Source organism: Triturus cristatus, chromosome 11 (genome assembly GCF_964204655.1).
Source record: "Triturus cristatus chromosome 11, aTriCri1.1, whole genome shotgun sequence".
Lineage (NCBI taxonomy): Eukaryota > Metazoa > Chordata > Amphibia > Caudata > Salamandridae > Triturus > Triturus cristatus.
In genome coordinates, this window is record NC_140594.1 from 382,367,246 (window position 1) to 382,379,806 (window position 12,561).

General features: G+C 46.4%; 1 protein-coding gene across 1 annotated transcript in view; it reads left to right on the plus strand.

Annotated features, from left to right (window-relative positions):
* LOC146784224 (myoferlin-like) overlaps positions 1 to 12,561 on the plus strand; it is a 3,625,175-nt gene that overhangs the window by 2,909,433 nt on the left and 703,181 nt on the right. Inside the window, exon 21 of the mRNA XM_085634512.1 lies at positions 12,193 to 12,363. Coding sequence (XP_085490638.1) covers positions 12,193 to 12,363 — 171 coding nt within the window. The remainder of the gene's footprint in view (positions 1 to 12,192; positions 12,364 to 12,561) is intronic.

Genomic DNA, 12,561 nt, shown 5'->3' on the forward strand with positions numbered 1-12,561 from the left:
ACTCACCTCCTACGCCTGTCGACTTCATGACCCCCGCCGCTCGAGCAGATCTACTAGCTGCCGCTGCCGTTGCAAAGCTCTTGGAAGCTTTCGCAGGCATCACGCTGCTACGAGAGCCAGGCAGTGGAACGTGGCGGTGATGAAAACGAAGAGCGGAGAGGCTGACACGGAGACAAAGCAGTTTGCTCGACAGGCGTCTCTGAAGCAGCGGCAAACCCCACAGCATAATCCAAGAGTCCAGCGAGTGCCAGCAAAACAAAAACGGAAGGGTAGGTAATATATCACTGTTAGTTTCTCCTTTTCTTTCTCTATGCCTCAGATCACGGGAGCTGCAAAGCAATCATTAAGTGAGATAAAGAGCCAGGAGGGAGCGTTTAGCCAACTTAATCAGCCGAGTGACCGGCCGCCATCTTTGCCTCGTGTTGTTTACATTTCCTATGTCGACCAGCCATCTTTCACAACGACCAGGCCAAGACAGCCTTGGTGATGTCTTACTTAGGGGGGGAACGCCACAAGCTGGTCTATACCATTGATCAAAAAAGACGCCCCTGTTCTGTATGACTTTCCAGCATTCTGCGATGAGATGCGAAAACTGTTTGACCGTAGATCCCATCATCCCTCGTTGGATAAAGAATTGATAACCTTGAAGCAAGGGATACAGGACTTGTTGTCTTATATAACTACCTTCAACCGACTTGTGGTAGAAACAGATTGGCCCATGGACATGCGTACATCTTTATTCTACCAGGGGTTGCGGGGTGAACTGAAGGACGTGTTAGCTCAGGTGGTACATATGCCCCAAACCTGCGATGAGTTGATTGAGCTCACCATGCAGCTGGATCACCGTCTCCAAGAACGGAAGGGTGACAGGGGGAAATCTGAAACACGGTATTAGTTCCCTCGTCCCAAACCAGTGGTGGAGGAAGCGTCCCGGTCCACCGACGGTTTGGAACCTATGCAAATCAACGGGATACGAGGGCCACTTTCCATGGAGGAGAAGGAAAAAAGACGCAAGCAGCGCCTTTGTCTGTATTGCAGCAAAAGAGGACATTTCCTTCGGGAATGCAGAGCCCGTGCAAGAGCAGGAGACAAGACACCCGTAGAAAGGCCACAAGCATTCGTGGACCAAGATTGGAACCAGTGGGAGAGGTCGGAAAACTGATGACCTCGCGCAAGATAGAGATCCCTTGTTCGAGCGGAAGACATTCTGAGGTCTCTTCCATAGTCGCAAACACAGTACAAACATCGGTCGCCCATATTAATGTGGTAGTCACCTTATGGTTAGGGCACAAACTCCATCAAAGTGTGCCTGCCTTACTTGATTCAGGGGCCACAGGGAACTTCATCAATCAAACCTATGCCAAAACGTTGGGTCTACCCTGTGAACGAAAAAGCACCCCTGCACCGGTGAAAGCAGTGGATGGAACATCATTGACATCGGGAGCTGTGAAATACCATACCCAGCCTTTGTTGATGCAATATGGAGAAGATCACTAAGAATACATACAATTTGATTTAATCGATGCCCCACATTTCCTCCTCATTCTGGGGATGCCTTGGTTAACGTTGCACGATCCTTATGTGAATTGGTCTGCCCGGTCGGTAACCATGAGTTCCTCCTTCTTTAAAGACCATTGTAGTGGAATGAGGGTCTGTCAGCAGAAGTCCTGGACTACACAATCAGGCCACCTTGCAGGGGGTTATAGCGTACCTCTTACTTGTTCCATTGTTTCTGTTTCTCTGGAATATGTCTAGTACCAAGAGGTTTTCAACAAACAACACGCAAGTCAGTTGCCCCCGCATAGGGAATATGACTGCCGAATCGACTTGACCCCGGAAGCCACCATACCATGCAGCCGTGTGTATGCCCTGACAGAGCCGGAAACACAACAACTGAAGGAATACATCGAGGAAAACCTCCAATCGGGATTCATTCATCCCTTGTCCTCACCTGCATCCTTGCCCCTTTTCTTCATTCCTAGAGAGGGGGACCTTAGGACTTGTATCAATTATAGGGCGATCAAGCTCGTTACCAAGAAGAACCGTTACCCGTTGCCACTCATTCCTGTTCTGCGGGATCACTTAAAGGGGGCGTGAATCTTTACCAAGTTGGATCTTCGGGGTGCCTACCACTTGGTACGTGTTAAACAAGGCGATGGGTGGAAAATGGCCTTTCGCACGAATTTTGGTTTATATGAATACCAAGTAATGCCCTTCAGGCTGTGTAACGCCCCTGTGGCATTCCAGTTTTTTATGGCTGAGGTGTTGCGCGGATATCTCAAAGCCTTCTGCATCGTTTACATAGATGACATCCTCATCTACTCCACCACCGTGGAAAAGCACGTCGGACACGTAAGGGCGGTGTTGGAGTGTTTGCAGAAGCATTCCCTCTATGCACAGTTGGAAAAGTGCCTGTTTTACGTGCCGGAGGTCAAATTCCTGGGGAATGTGATCAATGAAAAAGGGTTACAAATGGACAACAAAAAGGTCATGGCTATCACAGAATGGAAGCCACCAAAGAATGTAAAAGAGATCCAAAGCTTTCTTGGGTTCGCAAACTTCTATAGAAGGTTCATTAAGGATTTCTCTAGTCTAGTGCAACCCATTACCAGACTATTGAGAAAAAATACAACCTTCATCTGGTGTGAGGAAGCTGAGAACGTGTTCCAGGAATTAAAAACAAAGTTCACTTAGGCCCCATCCTACACCATCCTGACGTTCAGCTGCCCTTTGTGTTAGGTGCTGATGCTTCTCAATTAGCTCTAGGGGGTGTTTTGTCACGACGACACCCGGACAATGGTCAACTCCACCCAGTGGCCTATTTCTCTGAAAAATGAAACCCCCATGAAATCAACTACAGAATTACTGACAAGGAACTACTGGCTATAAAACGGGCATGTGAAGAATGGAGGCATTACTTACTAAGACCCACCCACACGATAGAGATCTACACTGATCACAGGAACCTGCTTTTTCTAAAAACAGCCCGAGCACTGACGCCCAGACAGTTGAGATGGACATTGTTCTTTTCGGATTTTGATTTTATAATCAAATACAGACCTGGTCCACAAAACCGGTAAAGCAGATGCCCTCTCCAGGATGAATCACACCAACAAACGTGAAAAAGAAGAACCGCCCGTTATCCTCCAAAAAGCGGTGTTGCCTTGTCCAGAACAAGCGGCTATCACTACCACCAATTTTTTGGCTGAGGTTAAGGCCCACTCAGCGCTCCTAGACCAGCACTCTTGGGTCCAAGAAGAACCAACTCTCCGATCTCAGAAAGGGGACTTCTTGTTTTGCTCCCAGATGCTTTTTCTGCCCAACGAAGATTTGCGCACCCAAGCACTGACATGGACACACGATTCAACGATAGGGGGTCATTTGGGTGTGCGCAAGACTATTGCACTGACTAAACGTCACTTCTGGTGGCCATCTCTCAGACAGGATGTCCTACAATATGTACAGAATTGCAGAAGGTATAGATTGAGTGGAATGTATATTCTGTTTAATGACTTGGTACACAAGAAAGTGTGGTCAGAAGGAACTAATCCTCAGCCTATGTTGTATACTGATGTTTGTAATTCAATAAACAAATTTAAACAAAAATATGTACAGAATTGTACAGTCTGTGCCTAGGGAAAAACCAGCCACAACAAACCTGCGGGACTGCTTCAGTCAATTCCTGTTCCCCCCTATTCATGGCATACAGTCTCAATGGACTTCATAGTAGAAATGCCACTCAGCAAGGAATACACAGTAGTGTTGGTGGTAGTAGATCATCTAACAAAAATGGGACATTTCATCCCTATGACAAAACTGCCCACATCAATTGAGTTAGCCTCCACCTTCCTGCAAAACAGTGTACGTCTCCATGGAATTCCTGTTGTCCTGATCACAGACAGAGGATCGCAGTTTATCTCTCGCTTTTGGAAGGCTTTGTGCACTGCCATGAAAATAGATGCCCGGTTATCCACCAGTTACAACTTGCAGACCGATGGCAAGACAGTGCGTTTGAACCAGACTCTAGAGCATTACCTCCGATGTTTTACATTACAACAAGAGGAGGAGTGGAGTACCTTGTTATGGATGGCCGAGTTTGCGTACAACACCGCAGAACACTCGTCTTTGGGTTGTTCACCTTTCTATTGTCAAAATGGCTGTCATCCCAACATTCTGCCTTTTGAATGGCCCATCTTGTCAGATCTCCCGTCTATACGTGAACATCACTCACATCTGCGAATGGTGTTACAAGAGGCCAAGACCCATCTACTGAAGGCCCAGTTGGATGACAAACGTTATGCTGACCAAAGATGACATAAAGAACCTGCATATCAAGTTGGGGATAGGGTATGGTTGGCGACTAAAAACTTGCGTTTGAAAGGGACCAACAAGTTGAAACCCAAATATGTTGGCCCTTACCCCATTACCGAACTCATAAATCCACTGGCAGTGAAACTGCTTCTGCCCTCATCCTAGTGGATTCATTCTGTCCTCCATGTCTCTCTCTTATGCACTTGTCAAGCACTCACCTGCCTGCCTGAAAAGCCTCTTCCCTTAGACATAGACGAAGAGGAGGAGTATGAGGTCCAGAGTTTTCTTGATTCCAAGTTGGTGAGGGGGAGGTTTCGGTACTTGATTGATTGGAAGGATTATGGCCCGGAGGAACGGTCTTAGGAACCCACTCAGAACCTCCACTGCCCCCACTTGTTGCAGCGTTTCCATGCCCGCTTCCCTGCCAAGCCTGGTAGCCTGCAGAGACGGCAGTCCTTGCGGGGGGATATTGTCGAGATTATAGCGGGAGTACAGAGGGGTCCACACATGCACTTCCCAGACTTGTGTGAATGGGAAGTGCATACTAGAGTCCCCAGCAGCCCCTGGGGCGCACACAGGAAGTGACTCTGGAGGCATCCGGAAGGAATAAAACCTTCCTGATCCTAGGAACGGTGCTTGTCGTTCCTTTTTCCTAGCAGATACCTGGCCTTTCCTTCCCGTGTTCTGTTGACTCACTCCATATCCCAGTCTGCATTGTTTTTCTTTCCTGCGCAGGTTTGCGCTGGATGTGTTCTGTGTTTTGCTCCGCTGGGCGAATCGAAGCAGAAAGCCGGGCTCTGCTTCCCAGCCACGATCATTCTGTTCCTTCTGCCGGCAGGCTTGCTGGCAGTCATCTCGGCTGGATTCTCGCTTCATTCCTGACCCTGTGAGCTGCCTGGAGTACTCCCAGCCCGACTATGATTTTTGTGCCTCTGCACCGGCTCCTGTGATCTTACAGAGAGCAATCAATGCTTCAATAGATAAGTGACTATTACGCTAGGTGTTTCCAGTTTTAGTATTATATATTTTTTTTTTCCTTGAACTTTGGGACTTTTTGCCTGGGCTTCAATCGGTTAATGGTGCTTACTGTTGGTGACATAGAGCCCCCAAAGCTGGACTTCCATGAACACTCGACTTTAAGAGTCAGCATACATGTTTGCTCTATAATTTGCTTTGCTTTCCTATTATTGCAAAAAAGAGTGGCACTTACATTTGTTTATTTCCACATTAGTACTTTCTGGGATTGTAAGTATGTTTTCCTAGATAGAGAGTATCTAATCAAGAGATAAGTTACTGGTGTGTTTGTGTTCTGAATGTTGTCCCCTATCTTGCATACAGATTTCTTCAGGTCAGGTCTGCAGTCTATGGTGTTTTGGTGTTTGTCTACGTCCTGGAAGAACTGGCCAGCGCTCCTGCAGCCCAGCAGTGTTTATTATTTTATCCCATCTTCCCTTTTCCCCTATGCACTGCTTATCAGAGTAGTAGAGTTGATTTCTTCTCTATGGGGCAGTGTGGGACGGAAGTGGGGGGTCCAGCGTCGAGCCCATCATCCCCGCTGGGCGTTCTAGAAGGATAGTGACTACTTTATTGCCAAACCCGACAGAACAGACCATCTCCAGGTGGATTGTACTCTGCATTAAGATCTGCTATGCACTGGCCAAAAAGAATCCCCTGAGGGCTTGTGGGCTCATTCCACCATAGCAAAGGCTGCGACCACTGCATTAGCTTGTGAAATACCCATCCTGGACATCTGTCAGGCTGTGACATAGGCATCTCTGCACATGTTTACCAAGCACTACTGCCTGGACTGTCAAGTCTATTGGGAAAGGCCCTTTGCCCATTCTGTACTCCGGGACCTCTTGGTCTGACTCTCCGGGAAGGTATTGCTTAGGTATCCATTCTAAGGTAAGGAATCTGGAACTAAAAGTCTCTACAGATGAACAAATTACCTACCTCTGGTAATGCCTTATTGTGAGAAGTTGGCCTGATGTATGATGTCACTAGTTCTAGTGTACACCTTATATCAGTCCAAACAACCCTTATGGTGATTGGTTGTAAAGTCAACCTTATAGACCAGCTATCCTAGTGGTAGCATGGACAAGAGCAGTCTTAGGCTAAACTCTGAATGGCATGTGAAGCCAGCTGTGATACCATATATAATCCCTTGAATACCAAATGAAAGGACACCACAACAGATATATATATAAAATAAAGTGTATTTATTCTAGTCAAACCCTCAGCACTCTTTATGAGATTAGAGGTAAGTACAACACAGTCTTATTTAAGCATACATTAAGTCACACAGGTAAGTAATACAGTTAGGCCCTAGGGGCCACGCAAACCATATACTAAGTAAGTGGTATAAGGACCACTGTCACGGAAATAGGATAGGCCTAGGCCTAGGGAATCGCTGGGGCTACACTACACTAGCAACAGTTAGGAAGTGGGAGGCCCACGGGATTCAGGTGCAGAGTGGAAACACTCACGCGTAATGCGTAAAAGTCGATAGAAATAGTAGTTGTTAGCAATTAACAGTTTAAGGACACTTCTGAAGCAGCTAGAGAGTCGAGACTCGGAAACTAGACCCTAGGATAGTCACTACCCTTGTGAGCACCGAAGTACCCAAGTTACCTAGCCCACAGGCTGCGGGTGCATAGGTGTGAACTTGCGTCGGGTTTCGTCGTGGACTTCTATGGATGCCTGAAGGAAAGTTGCTGACAGGCAGTCAGTGAAGAGTGTCCGGTGGATCCCAAGGCTGGGATCAAGAAGAGAGGAGACCTGCAAGCAGAAGGGACAGAGTCAAGGTCACTAGCCAGTGACCACGTGGAACCAGGAAGGAACCAGGCGATGTCGTGAAGATTGCAGGTGAAGGTGAAGCTTGTCGCTGCAGCCACGAGGACCAGGGAACGTCGAGGATGACCAGGACCAGGAGGCGAGCTGTCCCACGAAGGCTCTTGCTGTCGGCGGCGTCGAAGTTGAACTAGGACTCACCAAGCCTTGGCAAGCGGAACCCACGAAGAACGGAGGACTTGCTTCTGGTGCAGACCAGGAAGGTCTGGGGTGCTTCTCTTTTGCAAGGAAGCGGGAGCCAGTCTGGAGGAGCCAAACCAGCAGTGAAGATTTCTGGATGCGTCGTCACAAAGGCCACTAGCCAACGGGCAAGCAACCGGACAGACGCGGCAAGCAGGAAAATGCAGAAGGGCCCCACGCAGGACTCGTGGAGTGTGGGGGGCTGATCTTCGGTGCAGATGGTGCTTGGGGTTGGGGCTTCTCAATCCCCGGTGCACAACTTCGAGGGTGCCTCAGAAGCTGCGCTGGAAGATACTAGCCACTTTTCCCAGGTAGCCGGTCCCACGTCTCTCGTCGCCTCCACGGATCTCAGCTCGGCTGTGGATGTGGATCAGGGTCGGAGAAGTCTGGAAGTCAAGGCTCTGGTCGGGCTCTGCAATCGGTCCCTCGTAGAACTTCAGCAAAGCAAAGGGTAGTCTCTTGATGGTGCCTGTTTGCACAGGGTAGCCACTCCTTGGCCACAAGGGAGATTCTTCAGTCTTCTTCTTTCGTCGAATTTCGAAGGTCCAGAGTTTCTGTTCAAGTTGCAGGTTCAGGATAATCTAATCTCCTGGGGCCCAGATACCACTCTTATACAAATCTGGGGGGCTGGGTTACCTGCTAGGTCACGCCTTATGGGTGGGACCTGGGAGGGGGGTGGTTACACCCCCTTCCCTTTGTCCAGTTTCGCGCCAGGACTGGGGCTGGAGTGCCCCAGCACCGGTTTGAACTGGACTATGCATGGAGCACCTTGTGTGCCCCAGGCATGTCTCATTCCTTTCAGCCCTCCCTGCCCCAATACACTAAAGTTTGTCTGGAGAGGTGCTAGCACCTCCCCAAGCAGGAAACCTATTGTCCAAGCCTCCCTTGCCGGGATCACTCCCAGCAGCAGGAGGTCAGACTTGTGTCTGTGGCGGCAGCATCCATTTTGTGATGCTGAGGCTTTGGTTAGAGTTACACAGCAAAGTAGGATTTTAACATGTCTCTCCCTCTAGAAGGGGGGAATAATATCCTCATCACCAGAAATGGTATGGGGGTATTATTCCAAAGTGTTAGACACCTTACACGACATGTTTTGATAAAGCCAAACCATAGTTACCATAACCGTTTAAGATTATAATGCACTTTAAGAGTATATGGTAGGCTATATCATAGAACAGCTATAAGGACATGGTTCCGAAAGGTGCAGACAGGCTCAGCTCATGCTAGAGCACCATCTCACATGTTACCAAGCACTCTGCCTCCAGGATTGTTAAGGCCTGCCATAGGAGTGGCTGATAGGTACACATGTGTCTATTTTAAGGGTAGATATAAGTATACTATATCTAAGCAAGGGGTGATTACACGACCTTGCCCCAGCTGAGTGATCAGCCAGTTGTGTCTGATTGGAAGGCCAGACCAGGGGTGGCATAATACATGCTGCAGCCCCTGGGAGGCCTAGGGTACACCTATGCCCTGGGTACCTAGGGTACACTGTACAGGGTCCAATAAGGTGATCCTTACCAATTGGGAATGTACCTAGTGTACATGGAGTCCATTTTAAAGAGAGAGCAGACAGCCTGAGACCCTGAATGGCAGGATCTCAGGCCAACTAAGTCGAAAAACCAGCTAGACACTAGGCAAAAAGTTGGGGGTAACCATAGTCAGATATCCACCTTCCTACACTTATATGCTAAAACCATTCTGTCATAGTGCTGTGCTTCTGGCACAGAAACATCACGAAAAGAAACTGATGTCAGCGCGCTGGGGTAGAGCCTATATAGGCACAATGCATGTCACTTCCGGTGCGGACGATGCTGACTTGGAACTGATCGATGCCACATACCGGTGAGCAGAGGTACTCCTCGAAGGTTTTCGGAGCCAGTCTGACGCCTGGGGATTATTCTAAGGGAAGGAATCTGCAACTATTTAGAGTCTCTACCAGATAAGAAGTTGCTGAAGGTAAGTAACTTGTTCTCTTAGTCACTTGAAATATGTTTGTATTATTTAAATATTTCACAGTTCTTCCTATGTTTTGCTTCTAAAAATAAAAAATGTGAGCTGAATTAAGAAATTAGCTTTTCATTAATATTGTTTTTCAGTATGGCTGAGCTTATAATGTCGATTGATTGATTGATGTGGAGCTTATATAGCGCAACTATCGCCCTACGGGCATCTTGGCGCTTTTGATAATGTCATAATATTTATCAACAAGTAAATTGGTCTACTAGAAAACAATGGGGCCTGATTCACAAAGGTAATTTACACTTTTGAGTAATTTACTCTTTCAAGTAACTTCAATACTTACATTCAAAATAGGCTATTAGAATATTTTATAATTAAAGACAAATATTTATTATTTTTATATTCATTTATATGTTTAACTATTTAAAGATTTTAATTTAATATTTTTCTCCTATGAAGTTTTATTTCAATTTCCTACCTTTCTTTTTTCTATGGGAAGGTGTTGCAGTAACAGTGGCTGGCTATATGTGGTGCCTGTAGGAAAGTGGGTTCTTGTTGCAGTAACCCCCCACTTTTTGCCAGACTACTGATGCACTTTCACTTGATGTGCCCTGGGTCTCTGCCAATCAAGTTCACAGGGCCTGTGTTCTTTCCCCAAAACTAACCCAATTGGCATCTCTGGCCACAGGTCAGCCCCTGGTAAATGGTACCACAGGTACGCAGGGCACTGTGACCAGGGAAGACCTCTAAGGGCTGCAGCACTTTTTGTGCCACCCTTAGAGGCCCTGTACCTTTGCAGGCTGCGTGTTTTGGTGCGGAACAAAGTGGAGAGTCGACATGGCACACATCCATGTGTTAAACAAGAAGAAGTATGCTGTTCCTCAACATGTCTATGTATGACCTACTAAGTGTAGATCAGTGTGCAGGTAGTGTCCCAGGCACCCAAAGAAAAGAAAGGGGGGGGAGAATTATCCTTTCGGAACTAGGGCCTGCACACACCCTGTAAGCTAGGTGTCATGCTTCATCATATGGGCCTGCTCCTCATCGGGTCGGTGCTGCAATACTTGATGGGCACCCATAAAGGGGCTCTTTGCCGGAGATCTTTTGTTCCTGCCGTATGGGTGCCGTGGGTGTGAGGGGCTAGTGCCGCTGAGGGTGTAACAAGAGTGTATCCTTGACCCTGGGGGACCCCTGAGTCTACACCCAGAACCTCAACTCCCACTACCAAATACTTACCTCAAAACCGACAACACTATTTTCCTCCATAACATAAAATTGACTGTTTTTCTTGGAAAAGTTTCTAAGTGTGAAGTTTGAAAACCTAAAAAAAGTCATTAAAATTGTACTATTTACCCAAAATGATTTTACTTACCTGTTTACAGGTAATGCCCCAGAGTAGTATCCAGGTATACTAATCTGAGTAAGAAAAGTAATCTAAAAAGTAACTTACCTGGTATTGTACTGAAAAGCTCATTCCAGTCTATGTACTGTATTTACAAAGTATGGCCTTTCTCTGCAACCATACTGTTAGTCAAAACAAAGTGCATATACAATTACAATTCAAACTGTTTAGAAACTCCATTACTACTGTAAAGTATGTATTGCTTACCTGTGCAGTGTTGCTTGGTTCTAGAAAATAAAATACATAAAAGAATATTTCCATACAAACACAATTGGTCTGAAGTTCAGTCTTTAACTGTGTGAATTCATTTGCTGACTGAGTGTGTACAACAAATGCTTAATTAACATTGTCCTCTGATACTGCCTTACTGCTCAACCACCACCACAAATAGAGAGTGGGGTGCTATCTAACTTTACTTCTGCCTATCTTTGGGGTTCCACTGGACTCTGCGCACACTATACCTCACTTTGGTATAGCAAATACAGAGCCAGCTTCCTATAGTGCTGGACTGACTACTGTTTTTATTTCTAGTAACTTACATTTGAATGTTGTGAATAAGCAAAAAGTAGTACACTTACTCAAAAGGGCAAGTTACCTTTGTGAATCAGACCCAGAATGTTTAAATAGTGCATGACTTGTGTATTGAATGTACATAAATGTATGCAGAAATATAAGAGACCTACTATTTGAATTGCTTACAGATTACATTACTTTTTTCCTCATGCCTCAATGATCGTGTGAAGGTATAGCTAATGGAAGGACCTGAAGTTGGCCATTTTGTAATAGCCACTAATGGGATCATTATGAACTAATTAGGCCTCACCTAACAAGGAATTGTTTGTAATTAAAAGTGGACAAGGGAGGGCTAGAAGTTATAAGGACGTTATTGGAGCTGACAGTTTCTCCTTGATGGCCATTTAAAAACATTAAACATTTGAAGACTAGCTGCAGTTATCCATTTGCTGCCAGTTGTAAATCAAAGCTACCTCAGACGTAGTTTCATGTAGTGACTTTACACAAGCAGGCTAGCAGCCATCGTAGTGTATTGTGGTTACATGATTATGCATCTTCAGTATCAACTTAAAGGAGACGGTCATAGCTAGTGGCTATTACGGCATACTGCAGTTTGATTGTTTTAAGGCATGCCATAGAACATAAAAGGGCCTAGGCCTAATCCAGATCCTCAGCTGAGGTTGAAAATGGTTCTCTTGCAATTGAAGATTTCTGAAATACATAATGCTGTCAACCATCCAGCAGGTTGGCTATGTAAACAGAGCCCACCAACGAACTCTGTGTGACATCCTCTCCTACCAAATTATAGCATATTGTCACAGCCTTTCCACCCAACCTGAATGTTCTGACACCATTACCCAGCCAGCCTGCAGTGACAGCTCTGCCTTCCAAACACGATCCCTGTAACATCAATGTGCATCCAACCAGCTTTGCCTTTCCATGTCCTCTCACCCATTCCCTCTCATCCCATCCAGGATGTTTGAGCTGAATTGCATGCTGCCCCTGCAGAAAGACCTCAAGATTGCCCTCTATGACTTTGACCTCATCCAGCAGGATCAACTGATTGGGGAGACGGTGGTGGATCTAGAGAACCGGCTGTTGTCACAGTTTGGAGCACACTGTGGGCTTCCGAAGACCTTCTGCATGTGAGTGAGAGTTGTCGTGGACGCAGGTTGAAGAGAGGGTAGAAGAGAGGAGATGTTTGTTTCTGGTGCATGAACCTTTGGGACACCAAGCAGGAATCTCTTATCCAAACTATGGCACGATATTGCGTCCCTTATCATGGACATGGCCTTTAAGGATGTTGGAATCCCAAAGTATTGGAGACTGCTGCAGCCTCAAAA